Source organism: Sturnira hondurensis, unplaced genomic scaffold (assembly GCF_014824575.4).
Source record: "Sturnira hondurensis isolate 20B ecotype Veracruz unplaced genomic scaffold, ASM1482457v3 Scaffold0016663, whole genome shotgun sequence".
Taxonomy (NCBI): domain Eukaryota; kingdom Metazoa; phylum Chordata; class Mammalia; order Chiroptera; family Phyllostomidae; genus Sturnira; species Sturnira hondurensis.
The window spans coordinates 4132207-4159345 of record NW_028089294.1 but is presented as its reverse complement, the minus strand read 5'-3'; the positions used below and the strand labels follow the sequence as shown (position 1 = coordinate 4159345).

Here is a 27139-nt window from a genome sequence, read left to right as displayed (position 1 = left end):
AGGCCATATCCCCAGTATGGGATGTGCTAGAGGCAACCATACATTAATGTTTCACTCCCTTTCTCTCTCCCTTTCTTCCCCATCTCTCTAAAATAAATAAATAAAATCTTTTAAAAAATCGTCTCAATATGGATCACAGTTCTAAATGTAAGAGCTAAAATGATACAAACTTTAGAAGAAAACAGTAGGTGTAAATCTCTGTGATTTGGGGGTAAGTAAACAGTTACTTACATTTGACACCTAAAACATAACCAAGAGAAGAAAAAAGATAAGTCAGACTTGCTCAGATTTTAAGTCATCTGTGTTTCAAAGGATATGAAGCAAATGAAAGGACAACGGACAGAATGGGAAAAATGTTTTCACATCATAGAGCTGATAATCATGTATTTCATTAGTGTCCAGAATATATAAAAAACTCTTAGAACTCAATGACAAAAAGACAACCAGTTTAAAAAATGGGCAAAGAATTTGAATATATGTCTTCAAAAAAGATATACAAATAGTANTGGGATGTGCTAGAGGCAACCATACATTAATGTTTCACTCCCTTTCTCTCTCCCTTTCTTCCCCATCTCTCTAAAATAAATAAATAAAATCTTTTAAAAAATCGTCTCAATATGGATCACAGTTCTAAATGTAAGAGCTAAAATGATACAAACTTTAGAAGAAAACAGTAGGTGTAAATCTCTGTGATTTGGGGGTAAGTAAACAGTTACTTACATTTGACACCTAAAGCATAACCAAGAGAAGAAAAAAGATAAGTCAGACTTGCTCAGAATTTAAGTCATCTGTGTTTCAAAGGATATCATGAAGCAAATGAAAGGACAACGGACAGAATGGGAAAAATGTTTTCACATCATAGAGCTGATAATCATGTATTTCATTAGTGTCCAGAATATATAAAAAACTTAGAACTCAATGACAAAAAGACAACCCAGTTTAAAAAATGGGCAAAGAATTTGAATATATGTCTTCAAAAAAGATATACAAATAGTAAGCACAGGGAAAAAGTGCTTAACATTATTACTCTTTAGGGATATGCAAATCAGAACCACAGTGTTATACCGTGTCACACCCACCAGGATGGCTGTAATGAAAAAGATGACAACGACAGTTCCTGGGGAGGACCTGGAGCCCTTACACGTTTAAAACGGCACTGCCACCCTGGCAGCTGCTCAGAAGGGTGACAGAGCTGTCATGTGACCCAGTAGTGCCACTTGTAGGTGTGCACCCAACAGAGATGAAAACTTGTTCACACAAAAACTTGCACATGAAAGTTTATAGCATTGTTATCCATAACAGCCAAAAAGCGGAAATACCCCAAATGTCCATCAAATGATGAGTAGGTTTTTAAAATGAGTCCTTTGGTGGTTGCTATGGCGTGAACTCACTCTACAAGCTGGTAATTTGTGGAAATAATTCTCTATTGAGTAACAAGGTAATCAAATAGCTGATGATAAAAAGCTTTTTTTCAATAGTAATTTTTCTAAAAACTGTAACTAATTAATGGTAGAATAGAACCATTATGCTATACATACCGGAATAGGTAATGGTGGTCATTGGTTGCTAATGAGGGAGCTTGGTAATGAATGGATCAGGCTGATGATACTGGAGCTCACGAATCCACGTTAATGTCACTGCATGACGTTGTGTGGCTCCTGCCTCCAGCCCTATGACTGGAATGAGAGAGCTCTCCTTTCGGGGGGAGCCATTCGCGTTGGAAACCGGTTCTGTGCAGCATTGCGGGTGCCCTGCTGCCGCCCCCCTCTTGTCCCCAGGCATTCCTCTTTTTGCACCGCTGCTCCTGGCGGCCTTTGTGGGACACGTGGGTTCGGGCAGGGTGGAATTTGCATTTCTACTGTCCTTTGTCTGTTTTCTGGTGACTCTTGAGAGGAGACAGGGTCCTAGGTGACCAGTTCGTCTTAAACCAAGGAGTCTTTGGGAACTAAATCAGTAGACCAAGTAAGAGGTAAGACCTGAGCCAGGGCAGAGGCAACGTTGGCAGAGTGACAGGACAGATTGATTTGCTGTTTGGGGATATTAGGCAGGTGCATAGTAGGGACTCTATTAATGTGTGTTGGTTGTTGAATGGACTCTGTGAATTCATCCAGTTTTAGGGTTTCAGTGTAATTTCGGTATAAATTGTGCCACTGTGTGTGCAGCCCACTTCTGGGGTTACCAGGCATGGGCTGAGTCAGGCCGGGGCTTCCAGAGGAGAGGGTGCAACCTGGGGGCGGAGAGGTCAATCCAGCCTGCAGCTGTGTTTTATTGGCCTCACTGATGGCTTTTCCCCTTTCATGTGTTGCCAAAATTTCAAAATAGTGAGATTTCACATAAGAATTAGGGTCTCTGGCTTCCCTTGAAAAAGAAGACAGTCTGGCAACACTCGGCTTACACTGCCCTGTGGCAACAGTGTAGCTGACACCGAACAGTGACTTCACTGGACCGGCCCTCTGCTGCTCCTGTCGCTGACTGGGCCTTGTGAGCACTTCGCGTGTGTGACCCGTAGCGCAGTGACTTCAGAAGCTGTTTTCTAAATCTTCCGTCATTACTTTTAATTATACCTGTCTTCTTGCAACGCTCTTGAAACATGCCGTGTGGTTGTGACTGCTGTCTAGCGAGAATATCAGCTCTGTGTTGGCGGTCGTGTGTCTTCTCTTTCTGTGCGTTCCCAGTGGTGCTGGCGCACACACACTGTAGTGAAGCCTGTGAATTTGTACCTCTGCTCCGATTTGACGAGGTGATGGAGGAAGCCCAATCATTCAGGATATTTTCAGGGTGTAACAAAGCATCTTGATGTATTGACTTGGAAATAGATATGCTCTATTACCATCATTTTGAAGAAATTCATGTTTCTTAATGACCATTCTTTTCTCTTATTTTTAACATAAAAGAGCTAGTCGTCTCAGATAATTTTAGAGTTAAAATTACTTTATTAGGTTACTGGCATTGTATTGTTAATACATCATTTTGGATATTAATATTATCTTGGCCATATTAATAATGTGGATTATTTTAGTTAGGCTTTTAAAATATTCTCTCATAGGTAAATGATTACAGAAAATAAAGGGAAAGAGCTGAGCTTTTTACTGGAATATTCATCATCAGAAAGGATATGAAAAAGGAATTTTTTTTTAATGTTATTTGGGGATGTGAGTGCAAGGAGATGATGGAAACAGTTGGTAGTGGTATTGCAGGTATAGGAAAGAGCTATGTTGTGTGCATGTAGCTGGGTCGTAGAGTTCAATTTAAGAGAACATTGTTGAGTCATTACTACAATGGTTTTGAAAACTGTCTTATTTTTATGAACACAAACCATATTTTCTTTAGCCCTGCACTAGCAAATTGGGTTTGAATGTGTAGTTTGAACACTGTAAGTGTTGGTTTCATGCTATGAATATTCTTAACCTGTATTGTGTATTTATTTTTACCTTAGGTGAGAAATTCATCCACACTTCTCTTCAGTACCTTGATCACCAGAATATTTGGAGTTAAAAGGGGAAAGGATGAACTTTTAAAAAAAAATACGTAAGCTCCATCTAATGCTAACTTTACTTTTTATAAAATACTGTGCTAGCCAGAAATAATTTTTGGTATTTTGATTACTTTTATAGATTCATCTAGAGCCTAAAACTATATAAATATTATAGTAAATTAACCTATCCTGCCAAATTCTAAGTTCTTGGGCAAAAATACCTACTGTTTAATAAATAGATCTTTCAAAGCATTGAAAATATTGCAAGATAGCAAAGGCTGAAATGTGAAACTTATTTCTCAATGCAACAGCTAAAGTTTTTTATTTCTCTTATCTTCAGGTATTCCTGAAGTGTCCCAAATTGCTTTTTCTTGATGTGTCATCAAGTACTAGCTTATGTAATATCTTGCTTTTTTTTTCCTTTTTAAATTTTATCTTTATTGTATTTTTTCCTGTTACCATTTAGTCCCCTTATATCCCTGTCCCCCCAGTAGTCACCACACTGTTGTTCATGTCCATGAGTCCCTTTTTTCTTTTTGTTCAATCCCTCCTCCCCTTAATCCCCCCACCAGCTGTCATCTGTTCTCCATCTAAGAGTCTGTCCATTTTCCTTGTTAGTTCAGTTTGTTCATTAGATTCCACATATGAGTGAAATCATATGGTATTTGTCTTTTTCTGACTGGCTCATTTTACTTAGCATGTTTTCCAGGTCCATCCATACTGTCACAAAGTGTAAAATTTTCTTTTTTATGGCCAAGTAGTGTTCCATTGTGTAAATATCCCATAGTTGTTTTATCCACTCATCTACTGATGGACACTTACTTTGCTTTTATAGGTGGAAGTTTAAATGTTTAGGATACAGTCATGAGTAACATGTCTCAGATTACTCGAGCATTAAACTCTGTAACCAAGAGGACCAGTTACAGATGTTGACCACACAGAATAAACAGTACTTTTTTCACTTTTAGGTCTATTGTGTTATGTGTTTCTCTTAAGGTTTTGTGATGCTGGAAGGAAATCTATTGAAACACTTTGATTGTGGGTAATTTTCAGATACAGCGCACAAGTTCTGTTGGTTTTTAAAGAGGAGAAGCTTTAAATAATTTGTTTTTCTCTTAGGAAGATTTAATGGTGGTCTAGTGACTTGCAGTCACTGGGACACTAGATGTCACTGTTGCTGCATGTTTAAACGCTTCCTTCGTTTGTTCCAGTGATCTTTCTCGTGATTTAGAGATAAATCAGGCCCTATTCCTCTTCTACCTAAAAAAGTGGATTATCACACTTTTAATTTAGATTTTAAGCTTTGTTTATTAAAATATATTTTTGTGATGGAATTAGACAATATCATGACATAATTTTATTATGCACTGTTGGTAATTCTAGTGAAACTTACTGGTAGTTTCGAATTGTCATTTAAATCGATAGCTATCACCCTATAAAATTCAATAAATATTTAAAAGGAAGGCAACTGGCTATTAGTATGAATCCCCTGAGCATATTCAGGAAATACCAGACAGATTTTTTTAACCAAGTTGTATTTTAAAAATAATGGTAAGTCTTGGCGAGATAGCTCAGTTGGTTAGAGCATCGTTCTGATATGCCAAGGTTGCAGGTTGGATCTCCAGTCAAGGCACACCCAGTGAATGCATAAATAAGTGGAAAAATAAGTCAGTGTTTCTCTCTTCCTCCCCCACACTTTTCCTCTTTTCCTGTCTCTCTAAAAAGAGAATAAATAAATAATAAAATATTGATAACATTATTCCTTTAGAAGGATGATTATAATTTTTACTACATAGCTGGTTTCTAAAGAAATTTTTTCTGTCTGTAGTTTAAAATCACTAATACTTGTTTCTCCTTAGCTCTGATGATTTTTGGTAGTAATACTATAACATGCCAAAAACTTTAAAACAGTTTGGTTATATTATAAGGCCATTATAGATAGTGGTATAAATAAAACATAATATGAGGTTGTGAAACAAGTGAAGTTAATATTTAAAATAGAACTTGGAAATGAAGAAATGCTCTTTTTCTCTTTTACCTTTTATGGAGTGAGTGATTCCTGGTTGTGTAATGAAGTTTGACTGTACAGGAGACGTTATCAGGTTCATTTCACTTAGGTTTCATTTGAGGGAGTGGGGAAGAACAGCACAGTGAAACCACACTGTTTTAATCTTTTGCCCAAAGCATGCTGATGGGAACGTCTATTATAAATTTATTACTCTTAAATTAGAAAAGTTACAAAATAGATAACTTTCCTAGAAAGAGGGAAATGGAATATTCATATAATTGTTTTGTGGAAAGTTCAAAAGTGGAATTAAGATGTTGATTTTTTTTACCGTGATGAACATTTTTACTAAGAGCCTTTTGTTCAGTAAACCTAACAACGGGTATATATCATTATGTACACAATGCCCCTGTTCTCTGTTTAACCCTTCGAGAGTATATTGTTTGGCAGTACCCACTAGATTTGCTCTGCAAAACCTTTAGTGTCTTAAATTTGCTAGTATTTGTCATGACTCTTCTAGTTGTAGTTTGTTTAATGATGTCACTTTTTGTTGAAATGTTTATATGCCTGTTCCCTGTGGCATTAACTCCCTGAGGGACAGACCTTTTCCATCTTTTCTGTGTATACATAATGGGCACTTTAGGGGTGCTCATCATAACCAAGGCCTGTTGGTTGGTTACTCAGCCATTGAATGACCAAACTTGGCTGACGAGACCTCACAGACTGTTAAGTCTACTTTCCCAGCCAGTGATCGTTCTGCACACAATCTTGAAAGTGGATGCTGTTGTTCAGAGGGGACCGCACATAAAAAGAACATCTGCCTTTCCTACCTAGTGAAGAAGAGAAGTCCAGGAGTAAACAGACTTGGTTTCTAGGCACTGTGCTGCCGCTGGTGATGACCTTGACAGGCTCCCTTATCCGCCTTGTGCTTTCGTTTCTCCATTGATGTTCCAGGAATAACAAGATCTGTGCTCTGTACTCGTAGGGCTGTGGTGGGGATAAAAACAAATGGTTAGCAGTTCATTTTCTTTTAAAATATTGGAAGTCCTATGCAATTAGAGATATAATTTGCTTTTTTCCCTCTGTTTCCACTCTTATTGTACTCATTTCATTGTCTTACAGTTACACTGCTTTTTGAGGACAAGGTCAGTATTTTACCCATTTCTGTATATCTGCTGCCTAGTGTGCTGCCTGGCATGTAATAGGCATACATAAATACTTGCTTAATGAATAAGTAAATCTTATTATAGAAACGAGGTCAGAGTTCTTGTTCCTACTTTTGCCTTGTTGCCATGTACCCACAATAATCAGCCGAGACAAATTAGTTAACCCCTCTGGGCGTTGTTTTCTTCTCTAGGAGATTTGCACTGTCCTCGATGTATCCCTTGTGTAAAATACTCAGCTGGGGCTTTGCGTGATTGTCACTAGACTTGCGAGTTTGGAAAACTGTATTCCCAGTGCCTAGAACAGTAGCGTCCTCGCAGTAGGGACAAGAAGCTCCCTTGTCATACGTAAAGAAAGAGCAGGGCTTCTGCTTTCCCATCGTTGAGTATATAGTGTGCATGCAAAGTGACTGAACTCTTAAGCTCGTTAGTCTTATTCTAGATGTGTTCTTTGGATTATGAAGAGTAAGAAAACCTGTGTTTTTAAGTAATGTTACTATGTTTAAATTTCCTAAAGCCTCATTTCTTTCTCTTTGTTGTTACCTGACTGACTTGGCCTGAATAGTGAATAATTAACTCTGTGTGGAATCAGAACTCGCCCGCCCAGCTCTGTGATCTGGGCGGTATGCTGGGCTCTCCACACCGCCTCCGTGTTTGGTGTGAGTGGCTCACCTTGAGAGCCCCTCCTTCCTCCTCCCGGGGCAGGGGCTAAGCAGTGTGATCTCTACCTCTAGGTCCTTTCCTCTGGCGCCCATGTGTATTAACCTTTATCTCTTCTAGGCCTACGTTAATGACAAATACCAATACACAGCAGTCTGAAAGCTTTGTGTTAGACTTTGCCAAAGCCCTATACCGGTGCTCAGTGCACAGTGTTCTATGGCTTTTGCCTTCTCTTTATTTTAAATCGGTCCTTCAGCCAGTGTGAATTTGTAAGCATTGTCATGAATTCCATTGACATGATAAAGGAGTACAATAAAACTTGGAACTTGCTCAGGGAGTTTACATTTCAGTTGGGGAAACAAAGGTTGTTATTTGTAAAACAGATACAGATAGAAAACAACATAAAATAGTTGTGCAGTGTGAGTAGTGGATATATTAGAAATTCATTAACAGAAGAGTTGAGTGGAGTATTTGGGAGAAAGTGGTGTTTTTGTAAGGCCTGGGAATGAGGGGTTTTGGGGGTACATGGAAATACATAGAAGAAAGAAACAATGCCCTGGACGGGTGGCACTGTTAGTTGGAGCATCATCATGATACACCAAGGTTGCAGGTTCAGTCCCCAGTCAGGGCACATATAAGAATCAACCACAGAATGCATAAATAAGGGGAACAACATATGAATGTTTCTTTCTCTTTCTCTCCAACTGTCTTCCTCCTTTCCCCTTCTTCTCTCTCCTTCTTTCCTTTCCTATCAAATCAATAAGTACTAAAAAAAGAGGGACAAAAGAATAATAATTTTCTGTGTTGTTAAGTACAAACTGTATTCTATCGTGTTAGAGAGAGCTTATATTCAAATTAATAGCTTAGGGTGTTTATAAAAGTGTCACTAGGTACAAGTAAGGTCATTTATAATGACAATTTTAGGAGATGTTAAATTGTATTTGTTTTATTTTCCTGAGTATAAATTACAGAGAGTTATTTTAGTTATTTCTTTTAATATCTGAGTGGTCTAGGTCTGGAAGGATCCTCTGAGGGGCATCTAATCTAGTCCAACCGCTGCTTACACACAGATTTTGAAGCAATTTCCAGACAGACTGGCTTCTCTTCTGTTCTTCCTGTTTTCTAGGAAGAGAGAGATTCCACGAGTCGCTGTGGTCACCCACTCCATTGTTTAGGAAAGAATTGGACTCTCCAAACTAAGGTTGAGAGCTGTCGGGCAGCTGGGTTTTTACATTTTTCAGAATGCAAGTATTAGAGTTCAGAGTAGCTTTTTTTGCTTTGAACCAAATCATAGCTTGTAGGAAGCACCTATTTCGCCAAATTGAAAATCAGAATTTTCTTTGACTGTGGCCAGGACAGCCTTAACATCCTCAGACCTAAAGGAGTCTTATTTTCTCCATTTAACAAGTACTTACTATGTTTTTACTCTGGACCAAGCCCTCTGCTGGGCACTGGGATCCAAAGGCGAATCAGACATGCCCTCGCCCTGAGGAAACTGGCAGTCTGAAGAAGAGGATGGCAGTCGTCCTCTGTTCCACCTGAACAGAGAAGGGGGTGGGAGTGTGTGTTGAGTGCCTGTTTGTGTGCTTGGCGCATGCCAGACTGGTTACAGGCGTCTCGGTTAGCCTTTGTCACAGCCCTGCGGAGTGGACGGTCATCCTAGTTTTACGGAGGGGTAAAACTAAGGTTGCTGAGATTTAGCTGTTTGCCCAAGGCCATATTGCCTGAGTGGCAGAACGTAAACCCAGTTCCGTCTGCAGCGCACCTGTGATTTGCACACAACACTCATAGCTCCCCTGTGAGCCGTGAGTCACCTTTTTGGAGTCAGGCTTCAGATTTTACATTGTCAGACTGTGAGGAATGAGTCACTTCACCCAGAGTCTCAGTGTGGATTGAGAAGCTCCCTTCTCCCACATGGTAGGTTGGTTTCAGGAGGAAAGATGGAAGCGGGCCAGTGGGGAAGTTTGGTTTGAAGACCCTTTCTGTAGATCATGCCCTGTGTCCTAAGAATGGTCCCTTCCTCACTGAGCGCCACAGTGTTTTCATGCAGACGGAGAGAAGGTCGCCAGGGTCCTAATGTCATATGGTGAAGCCAGGAAGGTGGAAATCTGTCGTTTTGGTTGGCATGTAAGGGATTAATTAGATTATTCCAGTCGGACATTGGTGTGGCTGGTAAGACATTTACCTCAGGAAAATTCTTGTGTTTGATGATAGTTTGGTGCTGGGGGGAGAGGGTTTGAGAGTTCTGTGATAAACCTTGCGTGTGGTGTGATGCCTTCTGGGGTTAACTAGTGTTTTTCTGAATCTATGCTCATATTTTTCATTCACGTCTTTACTAAAAATATAACAACTGTAAGTACTATTAGTTGTACACTTGAGAGGACCTAAGAAGCCATCTAGCCCAATTCTCATTTTGCAGACATGAAAATTGAGGTGCCGAAACGCTGAGCTATGGTTCAAGGTCACACAGCCAGTGCTGGAAAACGTGCAATGCTTGCTATTAGCTCACAGCGAGCTCAACTAGAACATTTAAAAAAATTAGCCGATTATTTATAAATGCAGTTTCTATTAGCAACAATAATGCTAGTTTGGATTTAAATAATGTGAAATTAAGTTGAGAGCCCCAGGGCTTTGATCCAGTCTGGAGGAACCATTCACACATTGTCCACAGTTGTTGGTAGATCCTTCCATCTGACTCGTTAGGCAGAGTGGATAATGGAGAATTCTTGCCGACTGAGAAGTAAGTCTTGTTAAGAAGTTCAATATATGAATTAAGTCTATACTGACACTTTGGCCTACTAAAAAGTTTCATGTTTCAGGGTTTTGTACATTCTTAGTTTCATGGATTGCAGGTAGGAAAACCACAAATAAAATTTGTAACTAGGAAAGCTCTGAAAAGATATGTCCATGAACTTGAAGTGGAAATTAGTCATTGTGTCCTTAAATATTGACTCTTGCATGGACTAAGTATTCTTTGTTCCTAAGTACTGCTTCAGGCCATTGCCTTCTTTAATAACTGAGGCGTTGTTGCTGTAGTTTGAACATGTTCTATGGAATTTTGGCAATGCATGCATCCTCTTTCTGCGTATTAGCAAAAGCATGAGTAAATATTTTTTCTCAGCTTTGGTATTTTTGTAACTTACATTTTAAATGAACCAGACTAATATAATGTAATGCCAGGATTACATAATTTAAGACATCAGGATTGCTTCCAGGACTGAGATTACAAGCAGTGTTGGTTGCTCGTTTAGTACCTGTAGAGAAATACTGCAGCACCACTTTCCACGTGAGAAAGTGGAGTCAAAGAGGTTAAATCCGGAGAAGACGGTTTCTTTGGAACCTGGGTAGTATTTCTTCTTTATTCAGAACTTGGTCCTTATAACTGTTGATTTTAGTAATGCATAATTTAGAAATTACAGAATTTCCAACTATTGTTACACATCAAACTTTTTAATAAAATATAATCAATAAGATTATTTATTGAATACTATGTACCTTGGCACTCTAATATGTACAAAAGTAGTTATTACATGGTCTTGGATTTGAAGGAGTTTATCACTTACTGAAAGATAAGACCAACACGTGAACTAGCTTAGGGAAAAAATGAGTGTCAGATTCTTTAGTAATGTTAGGCAATAGGGGGGCAGAGGAGGATGAGGTCAGGTTCCATGTAGGAGTTAGGGCTTAATCTGGACTAGAAGGATGGGCAGGATTTGGGTGGATAGAGGAGGGTGTTACATATGAGGTTGTATAGCATGAACAAAGATACGGAGATCAGTACACACATTGTGTGTCTGCCTGAGAGAGTTAGAAGATAAACTTAGACTAGGACAGAGGGGACATTATGAAAACCTGTATTCATTTATTTTTTCCGGTAGAGCAAGGATTCAATGAGTGCCTACTCTGTATAAGCAAAGCACTAAAATAGGTTCTGAGACTATCTCATTACGTGAAACAGACATACCAAGGAGGCTAGTTTGGATTTTGACGTGACATTAGGAATAGTTTAGAAGTTTTTATATTGGAGTGTTCCACAAGAAAAGCATTGTTCTAGGAATCATTTGACAGGTGATTGCATTCTGTGTCCCTGGCTGGTGAGACTGGAGAATGGGATGCAAGACCCTTGAAGTGACTCACTTGTGAACACCTTGTGTTTTGGAGATTGTTACGGCATGGCTCCAGCTTGGTGGGAATAGTGTTTATTCTTTTTTGTTAACTTCTAACTCGATTAGTGACAGTGTTAGAGGGGAATATGACTTACATTTTAAGGATTACTAGTTTCCTCAGTATTGATATTTAGTAAAAAATCAATCTTAGAGTCAAATAAGTTTCTAAAATACTGGATTAAAAAATTTCTTAGGACGAGACTTCTGAAAACATTTAATATGCTATCGTTACATGAATCTTCAAGAGGGTGACATATGCTCAGTAACACTCAGAACCCCCCCCCCCCGCCCCAAAATTATTTGACCGTGGAAAACTCTTTTAAAGAACATCTGTTATCACCTTGTGTTCCATCAGACGTAGCTTGGGGGATTCTGGTTAAGGCATGTGAGAGGCGTGTTTCCGATCATTAGGAACAGTACCATCAGTGAGAAGGGAAAATATCCATTTCAGATATGAAATGGCAACAGCAGAAAGGCCTAGTTCTACTTGCATTTAAGTAAACTAAGTTTTCCCAAGTCCTCATAGAAAAATTTTCAGTAGTATCCTAGCATATAGTAGTCAATAAGTATGAACCAGTGAGTATTTTATTTTATTTTAAAGATTTTATTTATTTATTTTTAGAGAGAGGGGAAGGGAGGGAGAAAGAGAGGGAGAGAAACAACAGTGTGTAAGAGATACCTCAGTCTGTTGGTTGCCTCTCCCATGCCCCCAAATGGGGATCTGTCCCGCAACCCAGGCACATGCCCTGACTGGGAATTGAACTGGCAGCCTTTTGGTTTGTAGGCTGGCGCTTAATCCACTGAGCCACACCAGCCAGGACTAGACATAATCAGTTTCTAAGTCAAAAACTGCTACTGCGCAGCATGAAATGTCTCCCTGGTTCATAGCTGATCTCTGTCTGACAAGCCAGCAGGATGTTCGCATGGTTTTTATTACAAACCGTGATGTGTGCACACACGGTAATAGGGAGTTTTGTTGTTGTAAGGCCGTGTGGTTTGAAGTCAAATGATCTTTCTAAATTTATTGGAATTGGTACTTAATTATTTTGATTTAGGAACCAAAAGTCCCTGTTCTGTTAATATTGAGCATAGATTTTTGATGTGACTTTTTGGTCTCTGAACTCAAATTGATCTCTTTGTTAATCTGCCAAGTTTCTCTTTTCTCTCCCCCAAACTTACCATTCTGTTCTGTACGAGCTGCCGCTAGAGAAGAGGAACACGGGGCTGTCTGGGTCAGGGCAAACCAGCTGTTCTGGACAGACGACGGGGTCAGACTGGCTATGTTTGACAAGATCAGTAAGTCTGATCCAGTTGCTAAAATCTTTGAGATCTAGAATTTTCTACTCTATAAGCACAGTCCTGCAGCCATCCATTGCCCTTCGTGCACCTTTTTCTTCCTTGCATTTATCTCTGTGATCACTCAATTTATTAACAACTGATTTAGATACATAGAAATGGTCAATTGCAGACTTCCTCCTTTACTTGACCCCCCGCAGTCAGTGCCCTCCTGGGCCACTAGTTCCATTTCCGGCAACCGGCAGCCTCCTTTAGACAGTCCAGCATTTTTTTCCCTTCATCATTTATTCAGCAAACTCACTGAGGGGAATACAGACATTTATAAAATATGGTCTAGATATTTGAAAGACAGCAAAGGATAGACTTGAACTTAACTGTAATGCAAGGTGGAACCCTGTAAGTACTCTGCTTGCTCCTTTCCTCTCCTTTGGGGAAAGTCTGCATGCTGCTCCCATTTCCTCCCTGCATGCCGCTGCATAATCGCACCTCTCGGGAAGCTCCTTGTCACACTCCCCCAGCACTCATCCTCTGTAAACCCCTTCCTCCTCCTCCCAGGAGGAGGAGGAGGCCGTTTCTTTTCTACCTCGCCACCTTCTTTGTTCTGTCCGCCTGGCGGTAGAGGGTTCGGATCCTGACCAGTAGACATTAGAGCAGGACCTCCTCCCCACTACCTGTATTTGGAAGTAAAATTGTGTCCTAAAAAGTGTCACTGTCTTCTGAAAGTGGTGAATGCCCAATTTTCCCCAGAAACACACCACAAGTCAGTATCTCTGTTTCCTTTATGCTTTTATTAAACCAACGCTTCCTGAAGCTTCAACATTTTAGGTATAAAAGAGAATTTCTCTTTCCGTGGTGTTCTCTTGCTTTGATTAGTTACTACTATTGCAATAGCATAGGTTTCCATCTTTTATCAGTGTAAGTGTATGATGTTTCAGTGGGGACGTGAGAAGCATTGTGTGGACTACTGGCAGTTCCACTGTTTATGATAGTTACATCGCTGGAAAAACATATTTCAGCTGCCATATGATCATTTATAAGTTGTGGCCTTTCCACAGATGGACATAGCATTCTTAAGTACTTGCTCGTCTTTATCTTCCCTGTGTCCAGCTCTGACTGCCTTCAGAATCGTGCTGTGTGCACTGCCAGACCGGTTGACTCAGCCATGAAAATTGAATCCCGTGGGACTCATGGCATTTTCTGTGGCAGTTTCTTTCTCTACCAATCTCTTCCTGCTCCTGCCCCCCAACCATTAAATTGAAATTTAATGATTCTTCAACGTTTTGCGTGTAATATCACTCTAGCGTCTTAAAAATTACATTCCTGCCCTGGCTGGTGTAGCTCAGTGGATTGAGCATGGGCCTGTGAACCACACGATCACGGTTCAACTCCCAGTCAGGGCACATGCCTGGGTTGCAGGCCAGTTCCCAGCAGGGGATGCACGAGATGCGAACCATACATTGATATTTCTCTCCCTCTCTCCTTCCCTTCCCCTCTAAGATAAATAAATAAAATTTTTTTTAAAAAGTTACATTCCTTACAAAGGACCTATCATAATTTATGTAGTAATTCTCTTACTATTAAATATTTAGTTTTCCTCCTAGATTTCTTAAAATTATTAATAATGATGTGATATCTAACTTTATTTACAAAGTATTTTATTTTATTTTTTAGTATACTTTATTGATTATGCTATTACAGTTGTCCCATTCCCCCCTTCATTCCCCTCCACCTTGCACATCCCCCTTGAGTTCATGTCCATGTGTCATAAGTTCTTTAGCTTCTACATTTCCTATACTACTCTTACCCTACCCCCTGTCTATTCTCTATTTACCATCTATGCTACTTATCTTCTGTACCTTCTCCCCCCTTCTCTTCTTCCCACTCCCCTGTTGCTAACCCTCCATGTGATCTTCATTTCTATGGTTCCGCTCCTGATCTAGCTGTCCTCTTAGTTTGCTTTTCTTTTAGGTGTGATGGTTAATAATTGTGAGTGTGCTGTTCTTCACTGTTCATATTTTTTATCTTCTTTTTCTTAGATAAGTCCCTTTAACATTTTATATATTAAGGGCTTTGTGAGGATGAACTTCTTGAACTTGGCCTTATCTGAGAAGCGCTTTATCTGTCCTTCCATTCTAAATAAAAGCTTTGCTGGATATGGGCAATCTTGGATGTAGGTCTTTGGGTTTCATGACTTGGAATACTTCCTTCCAGCCCCTTCTTGCCTGTAAGGTCTCTTTTGAAAAATCAGCTGACAGTCTGATGGGAACTCCTTTGTAGGTGACTGTTCCATTATCTCTTGCTGCTCCTAAAATTCTCTCCATTTTAATCTTGGCTAATGTAATTATGATGTGCCTTGGTGTGTTCCTCCTTGGGTCCACCTTCTTTGGGACTCTCTGAGCTTCCTGGATTTTCTGGAAGTCTCTTTCCTTTGCCAGAATGGGGAAATTCTCCTTTATTATTTGTTCAAATAAGTTTTCCATTTGTGGCTGTTCCTATTCCCCTTCTGGTACCCGTATAATTTGGAGATTGGAACGTTTAAAGATGTCCTGGAGGTTCCTAAGCGTCTCCTCATTTTGAAATCTTGTTTCTTCATTCTTTTCTGGTTGGTTGTTTCTTTCTTCCTTCTGGCTACTCCGTTGATTTGAGTCCCAGTTTTTTTTCCATCGCTATTGGACCCCTGTGATTTCCCTTAATTTCACTTAATGTAGCCTTCATTTTTTCATCTAATTTGCAACCAAAGTCAACCAATTCTGTGAGCATCCTGATCACCAGTGATTTGAACTGTATATCTGATAAGTTGGCTATCTCTTGGTTGCTTAGATGTATTGGCTCTAGGGCTTTGATCTGTGTTCTTCCATTTGAGTCTTTTTTTTAATGGGGGGGTCTGGTCATGCCTGTTATATAGCTAGGGGTGGAGACTTAGGTGTTCACCAGGACGGGGCAACCCAGTGGCTGGGTTGTGACATTGTATGTGGGGGCAGGATTAGAGAGGGAACAGTGGCACTTGCTCCACTCTCTGCCAGATTCCAGTCACTTCTCCCACTTCCCATAAGCAAATTGGGCTCTTCTGGTGCTGGTTCCCAGGTGGGTGGGCTTGTGTATGTTCTAGGACCCTGTGGGTTTCTCCACTGAACTCTCCTATGAGGCTGGGAGTCTCCCGGCACTTGCACCCCCACAGGTGTTTTCAGTCGGTGCTTTTAGGCTTTAATTCCCGGCGCTGGGGCCCTGGGTTGCGTGGTCTGTCTCACTGCTCGTTTTCACCTGGTTTATCTGCACTCAAATGTGTGACCGTGGTCAGCCAGCCGCCTTGCGCCCTCACGGGGTCTGCCCATTTTCCCCTGAGCCTGGGTCCACCAGCCACCACTTTTTCCTGCCTTGACCCCTCTCTGTTGGCCACCACTGACTCTGCCCCTTTTACCCATCTGGATGAATGGTTGTTGGACTTTCATATAGTTCAGTTTTCTGTCAGTTCTGGGGTTTTTTGTTTCTAAATTTTTGTTGTTCTTTTGGTTGTGCGAGGAAGCAGTGTGTCTACCTTCGCCTCCATCTTGGCTGGAAGTCTCTACAAAGTATTTTAATATGTAGGGATATTGCTTGCAAATAGATTTTCCACATGTAATTTCTTGGTAACAGGTTATGACTAGTCTTCAGATTCTGTTTATGTATTGTCAGATTTCTTGATAAATCGATCATCTTGAAAGAGTTTCTTGATGTTGCCTTCCTGCTCAGGAATTTTCATTGGCTCTCCGTTGCCTGTGGTCTGAGGTCCACACCCCTTTAACTGGCCTCTTTCTTCTTTGTTAAACCTTTTTCTTTTTGTTTTAACCAACTGCCTACCAGTGAGCATTTACATTCCACGTTATAAAAAAGGGGATCAGGGAATATCCTCATGTATTTCATAGCTTCGCCCATGTTTTTTGGATTATTTCTTTGGGATAAATGATCAGAAATGGAAATACTGGGTTAAAGAATATAAACATTCCATGAAAATAATAGCCATACTTCTTTTAAGTAAGAAGATATCAATTTACCAACTTACCAGCATATATAATCTTCCTAGTAATTGGTATTATTTTTAATGTAAGTTTAAAAGAATGTGAGAGGGAACAGTGCCGTGTTGTTTCGATGTATATTGCTTTTATTACTAGTGAGGTCAAACATTTGCCCACATTATTCGTTGGTTAATTGTATTTTCTTCAGCTTAGCTTTCAAGGCCCTCTACAGTCTGGACCCACCCTTTCCGCCTTATCTCCTGTTATTCAAACTCACAAATATTTATTAAACTCCTGCCAACTACCAACAAATACGTATACTCTAATCAAGCTACTTTCCCTCCTGTTCCTTTGAATGTTATGATTTTTCTTTTTGCTTTTGTTCCTGGTTTTCCACTTCTGAAATGCCTGTGCCTCCTCTCCCACTCACAGTGTGCTGATTTTCCCTGATCCTCTGGGGCTCAGGCTGAGTCTTTTCTCCTCTGGGAAGCGCCTGCTGGCCCGGCTGGGCCTTCCATGAGAGCAGGGCCTATGCCTGATGCCCTCCCCACCCCCACCTTTTTTTTCTTATTACCTCAGTGCCTAGTAAAGGGTCTGCCTGGCATAGGAGACAAAGAAGCAACATGTCGATGTTGCTTAGAAAAAGTATTGACTATATTCCATCAGATCTAGATTTTACTTTTGGCTCTGACTTTGGGCCAGTTTTTTAGTCCCTTGAGCCTCAGTTTCTTTATCTCGGCATCGTCACAAACTGGGGCTAGGATCTGAGTTGCCAGGAGTGAATGTGATAATGCTTGTAAAGGGCCTGGTGCTCTCCTGCAGTGAGGGTCGTTTTTTAGATCAATTGATGGGGTAAACTGGTCCTGCAGCACTCCTTCTCCCCTTCCCTCGGACTCTTCTGGTGTGCCTCAGAGGATGTGCCCTGTCTCCTCCTTGTGTCGGTAGTCTTGTGAATTAGCTGTGTAATCTCAGGTGAAGTCCAAGTTCTCACAGGGGAGGATTGTGGTTTCGGTTTGCTTCGCATCCTGAAGACCGCACGGGTGGATACTGATTGGATGAGTGTAGCTGTGCAGTTTTGGTGACAGTGAAAATGAGGGCAAAGCCATGACGAGGGCCTTGTTTTCCTTGTTTTACTAGAATCTTTACTGGATTCTACTCAGAGAAATTGCTTTATCCTAGGGCCTTTACGAAATGTTTAGTTTTGTTGCCCATTCAGCCAAGTGGAGTTAGTTATTCAGGAGAAAAATGGTAAAAATACCCAGATAACACCACTGGATTTCACTTTTCCATACAGTGTTTCAGAGTGTTGTATTCATTAGTGTTTGTGAGAAACCTTTGGTTAATACGACAAGAAGCCATAAACTAAACCAGATTTCCCCTTCTTAACTTTCACATGACTTGGATTAACAACAGTGTTACTCCCTAATTTACACCTGGGATTTCCAAATTGTCTCAAAAAAGCTGGAACAATGATTCGTTTAGTCACCATGGGGACTGGGTTATTTTCATTTATTGAAAATATAAACAACAAAAAATATCCTGGATAAAGATCTCCATGTATTTTAACTAGTGGCAGATGCTATGATCAGAATTTCTACTTAAGTCAGGCATTTTTGACGTACACCTCAAGCCTCGCAATTAAGCTTTATGCCTTTCCAAGCATAACAGTTAACCAATAAACCCAAATATCAGCCTGGTCTGGCTTAGCTCAGCGGTCTTTTGATTTCTTCCAGTCTGTTTGATGTGGAGGCTTATTGAGATTTATCTACTGAGCTGTTCACAGTTTGTGGGGCTGGGAGCACTGGCTACATTATGTAAGATTCCATTAGTGACAGGAGAGGGTAGGTGGTCACCACAGTGGAGATAATTTAGCCATGTACTGGTCATGGCTCTGTTGAAATTTTTAAGACTTTTGTCAAGCATTTAAATTAATACTAGTGATTTTTCTAATTTCCTAGTTTATACTGTGAGCCTCAAAACAGATGGAATTTAACTGGTTCAATTTAGTGGAAAGTTTTTTAACTTTCTGTAGAAATCTCCATGTAGATTTTGAAAACTTTATCAATTATTTGGATCAGTTTATCCACAAGGGAAATAAAAATAGAGATATATTGTAATCAGTTATAAATATTTGCTACATGGGAGTTCAGACATCATTCCGTTATATCATTCATGATAGTAGTAGCATCTGTACCCAACTTTGTAACATAAAGGCTGCAAAGGACTTTTCATATACTACCTCGTGTAACCCTGGTAGGAATACTCAGTAAGATAAGTGTTGTCCTCGTCCTAAATAACACACTTGGAATATAGATTATTAATTGGCTGCATGTCTTATATCTAATATGAAGCAGACCTGGTGTTCAAATTCAGATATGACTCCTAATTCAGTTATTTTCTCATTTACAGAACACTGAAGCTTTTTTTTTTCTATAATATACAGTGGTTCCAAAAGTAACAAGTTCTGCCGAGTAGATTTCCAGCCACATCTTCTTTCCTAAGAAGTAGAGTAAAATTACCCGTGTTTACCTTGCTGGACATAAGAAAATAAGACCATATTGGAAGAATAGTGAGACGTTGATTCTTTCTGCTTCCGATGCCCCATATCAAATGGGAAACATGCTAGCATTTCCCCCAAAGGACTTTGAGGCAGATTAAGTGAGTTACTGCATGCAAGGAAATGAGAAGTGTGCCTGGCACGGAGTAAATAGCAATGCCGGTAGCTATTGTTAGCATTCATTTACCCAGCAGCATTTGTAAACCTACTGCCGTGTGCCAGTGAATGTGCTGGGCTTCGGGAAATAAGTAAGTTCAGTCTTTGCTTTTATGGGGCTCACAATCAAGCGGTGTAGACATACTTCCGACTGCACGGCACTGTAGTGCATGTTCTGTGTAGAGGCACGGGGCAGGCTGAGGAGCAGCTGTCAGAGGGGACTTCCTGTAAGAGGCCTGGCCTGAGCCCGAAGGATGAACAGAAGTTAGCCAAGTGAAAAAAAAAAACAAAACAAAACAGCAGGAGAAAGGGAGCCAGGAGGCCAGATGATGGGGATGAAACGTTGGTGTGAACCTGTTTCTTCAATCCCAGGTAGCTTGAGAATTTAATATGCTGATAAGTACCATGACTAATCACACTATAGATGTTCTAAAGAACACACTTTGGGAAACTCTGGATGGACAGGGTGGTGAGAAGTGAGTTCAGGTGATAATTGGGGTGGGCAAGGAAGATGGAGGGGTAATTAGAGATATTAAGACAATAGGCTTGACAGGACTTGATGAAAAATGAGGGGACCAAGGAAGAGGAAACCATACCATACTGTAGTGAAACAATGGCAGATCTTAGGCTTAGGACAGTGTCTAGGGCTGATGGTGCCACTTACAGAGGTAAAGATTTAGGAGAAAGAGATTGGGTGGTGGTGGGGATTCCAAGTCCAGTTCTGTATCTGTGTTTTGAGATGCCTGAGGGACATCCAGAAGAATTACATCATTAAGCAGTTCAGTATACTGGGTCTGCAGCATAAGAGCGAGTTCTGGGCTCTATGAAAGAGTCTTCTGTGTATAGATGATAGTTTATGCCAAGAGGGTGAAGGGTAGAACCCAGAGTAGTGAGGAAAGACTCCTGAGGGCATCACTGTTTAAGTGATGTATGAAGGACGAGGATCTCTTAGCAGAAATGGAGTATTTCAGTGACCTGGTATTCTTTGGGAGATGCTTACCTGTTACCCTGTGGTCCCTTTTCAGGATCCATGAGTGTTTTGTTTTGTTGGGAAGTGCCTGACCCTACCCATGCGGGCAATCTACTTTGTGGTCTCCTTCTTCTCCCAAGAGTCTGGGTAGTTGTAGAAAGAGGCACTTCACCCACACCCTGAGCTCTGGGAGGAGAGCCCTGTGATATCCTGCCCAGCCAGCCCTTCGGAGCTCCGTGGGGGAAGGCGGAACCGTCTTGCATTAAGTTTTTGAGTGTCAGGTCCTTAAATGTAACTGAAGAAATAATGAAAGAGAAGTATTCCACTGGATTAAATGAGTGCAGTGGATTTTAATTTTCTTGAGAAACTATTATTAAGAAATTGTTTTGGAGATTTACTCTTTGAGTAGGATTAGCTAACCTACATTTTTCATTTGGATAAGTAGTTCTTTAATTAGAAACCAAGATTTAGGGAATAGTTTCCCATTGCTTTATATAGTATAGGGAAGGTATGTGAAACTGCCAAATGAAGGTTTTCCTCACGGTAGTGAGGAGCAGGGAAAACGAGAGGAAATTATAATATATTAAGGGAAAGGATTCTGTTCATTCAATGTGCCTGCTTTTATCTTCAGTTCTGGAAGTCTCTGATGGCAGGGTTTTGTTTTTTTTCTCTCTTCCCTATTCTTGTTGTGCCAAAAGTTGCATATTTCTGGCAAAATGTTCATTACTGGCTTGGGGTGTGCAAGGAATTCTTTGCCAGAGAATTAAGCAAGCAGAAATCTGTCAAAACAAATATTCTAGTTTGAAAATATAGTCCTGCGGGGGAGGGATGAAGGGTGGATAGTGGAGGAGGCCAGGGCATGTTCTAAGGCTGAATATTTATTTCAGAAGAATTCTGTGTTCTGAAAGGCTGTTTCTTGTAGGGATGCTGGAGGAAGCAAGATTGTGGTGCATTAAATGTGCTGGTGAGCAAGGATGCATTTTCTGGGCAGTTTTGGTTTGCTCCTTGGGCTTGGTATTCTGCTCAAATGATGACAGCCTTTGCTAAGAGTAAAACATTTTGATTAACAAATAGCCTTTTTAAATTTAATTCAAGAGGCATTTAACAAAACTTATGTTTACAGGGAAAACTCTCAGGCCTGAGGGTATTAAATACATATAAACAAACATGCACATAGACATACAGTCCCCTTTATAAGCATTTGTTTGGCTGGGAAATGCGACTTAATATCATTTCAGTCTTAAAGTATTGGCTGATTGATTCAAAAGAGCAAAAAGAATTTTTTTCCTCCTAAGTTTTCTTTCTACTTCTTCCCTGTTACTTTTTTAAAATCACTTTAAAGAAGAATAAGATTAGACAGTGGCTGAATGCATGATTTTTTTTATTTCTTTGCCATATTGTTGCTTAAAGCTACTGTTACAGAGTTGCCCTTGCTTGGAGTTGGAGAAACACAGGCTGGCATTTTTGTTACTTTCCACTGAGGTGGTGGCGGGCGGTAACTAGCCACATTAAGCCTCAGGATGAAAACCATTGCCTGCAAGAGTGGACTTTCAGGATTTTCTGACTACATATCTGCATGCAACTGATGTCATTTTTTTACAATTATTATTTTCATTTTTTTTATTTTTTAAGAGAGAGTATTTGAGCCAAATTGATGACATGCCAGGAAGAAAGATCTCAGATGCTCTCTGATACAATTTTTAAAATAAAATATACCACATTTACTATTGAAATGAATGATTATACTTAATAGAATGTATTACTAGTGAAGAAAGGCCCTCAAAATAATATTAATAAAATGCAGGCCCATTTTTTTCTTACTTCCTTGTAGCAAATTTTAGACTGGCTGCTATACATAAGCAGTTCAGGGAACACATGCCTTCTTCCAGAGCAGTGGAAAGGAGCCTTGCTGTTCTTGGATTCTCTGGTTTGATATGCTTTAGGTACTGGAAGAAACATTAATTCATGCAATTTTTTTAATTTTAGTAATTCAAAAGAATAAATTTTTCAAGGGGTTGAAAAGATCATGGTCCACCATTGGAATTTGCCTTTAGTAAATGTAACATTTGTTTTCTAAAGAATTATAACAACATACTTAAATTCCAGAACAGTAAGCAAAATAGCTGAAGTTCACTGACTTGAAAAAACATTCTTTTATACTGCACGGTTCTAAAATAAATACTTAAAAGAAACAGAGAGCAAGCCATTCTATCTTGGATTTCATTTTCCTTCAGATAGAACAGCTAGAACAAACATTCTTGCTAGTTAACATTGCCTGTGTTTTTATGAAGTTAATAACTGACCTGTCAATCACGCCCTATATAAATACGGTAGTTGAATGCTTTCTGCTTTAGAAGCACTTTTATTTACAAGAGCTGCCAGCCAAGATTTCCAAAGGACTCCATGGGCTGTTTGCTTTGATCTGTTTTGAGGGCTGGTCTCTTTATACCTGTTGGTTTGCTATTTATGATACCTTTGTGTAATCAGGTATGGGGAGAGCAGATGTGCAGAATAAACATGTCTTAAGGAAACCAAGGCTCAGGAGAAATGTAATTATGCACCAAGAGCATTAAAAAGAGAGAGAGAATATTTTCTTAAATTAACTTGGTTGCTGTTATGACAAGAGAACAGATGTTGTGGTATTCACTCCAGAGAAGGAAAAGATTCTCTCTTAAATCTTGGTTTCTAATGAATGGAGGTGCTGTGTATATCTCCACCCTTCAGACTGTTGCTATCCTTTAGATTTGTAGATTGCTGAGACGTTGCAGCTCTTCTCGGTTGACTTTTACCTTTGACCTTTTTTCCTTTGCTCCTTCCCTAGGAAATGTTTACCACATGTCTCTACCCAAATAATCGTCTCTGTGTGGGAATAGTTACCTTTGCATTTTGGCTTTTTAAAAGGATGGCTCTTTGTTCTTGTGTGTTTTAGGGTTTTGACTTGGGTTTTCTCCCCAGTACGGAAGGAAACTGAAAGCCAAATTTCTTTCTGTATCCTCCACAATGCCAAACTCAGAACCTCTACTGGTCTCCCGACTCAGTGATTGAAAGAATGGCAGAATAAAGAGAAACCAAAGTCTTTGGTCTTGTTTCCAAAATTATCTATTAATTTCGTTTCTTTCATCTTTCAGTTAACTGCTGCCCTAATAATTCCTGTATATTGTATTTACATATTGCTTTCTCTAGGAGTTTGAATGTTTGAATATATTGGAGAAGCTGTTAACTTCTGTTGTACTTTGAAATTTAAAAACTTCCTCTACTTTTTTTAAACTAGAAATTTTACTCTCACTCTATAGAGCTTTTGGAGGAACTCAGAAGTTTTCAGGCCCTTGGAGTTGTTCCCCCTACTAGTTGGGGAAATTCTCTTTACACTTTTCCTATTGATTTTACTGAAATTTTGGGGGCAGCAACTTTCCTTTTTGTGACGCCGACGCGAATCTTCGACCCGCTGTGGGAGAGTGCCTGAACATGTCCCAGGGGCTGGAAAGCTTAGTTGTTGCTTTGTTGTTGCGCAGAAAACTTTCAAAATCCAGTGTCTTTAGCTGGTATTATTGCTATTTATTTAGTTCCTTGTTTATAGCTTAATACATATCCGCATCTATATGCTAATCAACAAAGTATAAAATGCAGCCCCAAATACTTTTGGTTCAGCTTCTTCCACAGATAATCACTTGCCAGAGTAAAATTATTTTACAAACTTTAAGGTAGATTAAAGCTTGGCTTTATGCTCTGTATTTCTTCCTCACAGCTTTTGGGGGTCAAAGGTGGCAAAGCGCTGGAGTTGCCTGAAGCCAGCACGAACGGGTGCAGTCATGTTGCCTTTGTGGAGACCGAAGCCTCTAAAAGCTATGAAACTGCTAAAATAACATTTGAGCGTCTTGAGGCTTTGATTGCAGAACCTCTGTTGGAGGTTGAGTGGTACAAGGCGGCCCAAGGTCAGGCCAGAGAAGCAAGTGGGAGTAAGCTCAGGTCAGCCGTGCCCCAGACACCAGGGAAGATGTGCCCATAAAGACCCTTTTGCAAGGGAAGTCCGTGGTACTACGTAGCTGGCAGATTAACAGAAAGAAAGCCCTCTCCAATGTTTTTAGTTTACATTCATCCAAGGCTGAAACCTATAATTAAATTTTCTGAACAAAGATCCTATTAACACACGCCATCCGTATTGATGACTAACAGCTCTTCCTTCCAGGTACATAAGGAAATCTGTAATGCTTAAAGCAAAATAAAGGCCCCAGTCAGGTTTGGAGGAGGGTAAAGCAAGGGAGTAGGTGTAGTTAGGACTGGGTTTGCCTTTCAATTGCCATTTTTCAGTGCAGCTTAAAATGGGCCTTTCATGGTTGCTATTTACTCAAGTATATGTGAGTTACTGAATGATGTAAACTTAGTCACAGCAATATGATTTTATTTAAATATCTATGCAAATATTCTGCTTCTTCAACTTTTTGGAACATTGTTTAGAAAAATTCTCTTTCTAATTCTTTTGTGTGGGCAGGCAGGATAGACTTAGGTGTAAGTGTTTAGGACAGACCCAAATACGATTCGTCATGTTACTCATTTGCCAAAACTTCAAGTAGTTTTCCATATCCGAGAAATAAGGTTTGATTCATTAGCTTAGCATTCAAGACCTTTCACTGTCCAGCCTCCTGTCTGTTGGAGGAGCTCTTCCCTCCAGCCTTCTCCGTGGTCCCCAGCAGGCTCTGCACATCTGTGCCACAGTGTCCTCATACCGTCCCCTTCTCCTCCACACACATTCTTCCCCCTCCTCTAACTCTGCGGGCCCTGGGAAGGGTGTGTCCTAGCTGTCCTTCACAGCCAGGCTCCACCTAAACTGATTTAAGTGACCCCTCTTCCTCCGCTTTCCCAGGCCTGCTGGTCTCCTGGTTGCCTCGCCTCCTGTGAAACTAGCCTTCCCTGAGCATCCCTTGGGGGGCCCGCCCCTCTGCTTCGGCCTCCAGAGCAAGGTTATACCATACCTGCTCTTAAACCATGCCAATCCTTCAGTCATGGTGGGGGTTTGGGTTTTGTTTTTTCCATTCATATCTGTCTTGTTTTTTAAACTTGATTTTTTAAATTCCTTGAGGCTGAGAGTTAATATCTTATGTGTGCTGGTGCCCTCCAGAGCACTTAACATAATGCTTAATACTTGTTTGGTAGTTGGTCCACGCCTCAGGCCCCGGGCTTAATACATTTGCAGTCTATAAAGACAGCAAGCTCTTTCCAAAACCACTGTGTACCTTTGCACCATTTTAATTTTTGGCTTGGCTACTCGCTAGTGGAGATTTTAGGCTCAGTTCTGTGCAGAAAATCTATTTTCCAAATCTTTTCATGGACAGAATGGCGTTACAGTCATACCCTGGAGCAGCTTCACCTGGGTACTGCCAATGCTTTCTTATGCTGACCAGCTGACCCATGTGGAGTGCCCCTCAGATCTCATTTCAGCTTTGTGGGTTACTTTTATTTCTAATTAAAGGAAAGCTTATTTCTAAGACAGTCCTTGAACCAAAGGCAAATGAATGTTCATTAAATGTTGACTTTCTTGACTTCAGTGCACTTCAGCAGGTGATAACTCAGGTGGGATTATGGCTTGACAGCGATCCTACAGGGCCCGTATTCATGGCAGTTACTGACTTTCCCAGTGTGGGCCTCAGATGCAGCATGAAGCTAGTGTCCTGGTGTCTGAGCCTTAGAAGGGACTGGCTTTCTTCTGATTTTGTGTTTGGAGTTTGAGGAAGATGCATACGATGCCAAGTTGGGACTTTCGAGGCTTCAGTGCTTAACTCCTCTGATTTGAAAATGACTGGTAAAATGACTGCCTCTGCCAAGTGTGAAACCAAGTCTTAGAGGGGTGAATGCTCTGGTGTTACTGACACAGCATGCTTTTAAGGCTTCTGAAAGCGTTGGCCAGGCTCTGAGAAGAGATTTTAGTAAGCCAGTATGAACCCATGAACACTGAAGTCAATCCTTCACATTTGTGTAGCACTTTTTGACACTGTTGTGTTTATTCATTCAACAAATATTTTTTAGCACCAGCTAGGAGCCAGGCATTGTGCTAGGCTCATGGGTACAATGATGAATAATCACCAGATACTTTACTTCTCTTATTTTGAATTTTAATTTCTAGTCCATTTCCTCTTACTAGGATGTCCACAGCTTGGGGTGTGGGACTTTGTCTCATTCACTGCTGTATCTCCAGCACCTAGATCAGTGTCTGACACATAGCAGAAGCCCAGTAAATGTTTATCAATGTATGAATGAAGTTCTACAAGGGAAGAGTTGCTGATACACATGATCTGGGCTCGGGGAAATCAGGGAAGATACCCCAGAGCAATAAGGACAAAGAGCGAGCAGGAGGAGATGCAATATCTATCTAGGAAAGAGGGCATGATAGAGGGGGTGATTGCCCCTGTGCAAAAATCTGAGGGTGACAGTGAGCCATCACAAAGCCTGACTGCTGTGCAGAGTGCAAGGGGGCAGGGAGGTGGTCATGAGAGGAGGTGGGGACCTTGTCAGCCAACTTCAGGATGTGGGAGCAAGGAAAGTATTTTAAGCACAGGTATAACAGGGCTGGATATTAGTTTGATCATTTTGGTTTCTGTGCAGAGAATACACTGTAGCTGGATTGGAAATAAATGCTGAAGACTGGGAGATCAGTTTGTTTGAGTAGTTTTGTTAGGATGATGTAAACACATGGTACCCAGACTT

The 27139-nt window shown here is 40.4% G+C and overlaps 1 protein-coding gene across 5 annotated transcripts in view; it reads left to right on the top strand.

Moving 5' to 3' along the window:
* Nucleotides 1–27139, top strand: part of THADA (THADA armadillo repeat containing) — a 293763-nt gene that overhangs the window by 90514 nt on the left and 176110 nt on the right. For all 5 annotated transcript variants that reach the window (XM_037066489.1, XM_037066490.1, XM_037066492.1 and 2 more), the window contains one exon: nt 3437–3528. In XM_037066489.1, the coding sequence (XP_036922384.1) occupies nt 3437–3528 (92 nt within the window). The remainder of the gene's footprint in view (nt 1–3436; nt 3529–27139) is intronic.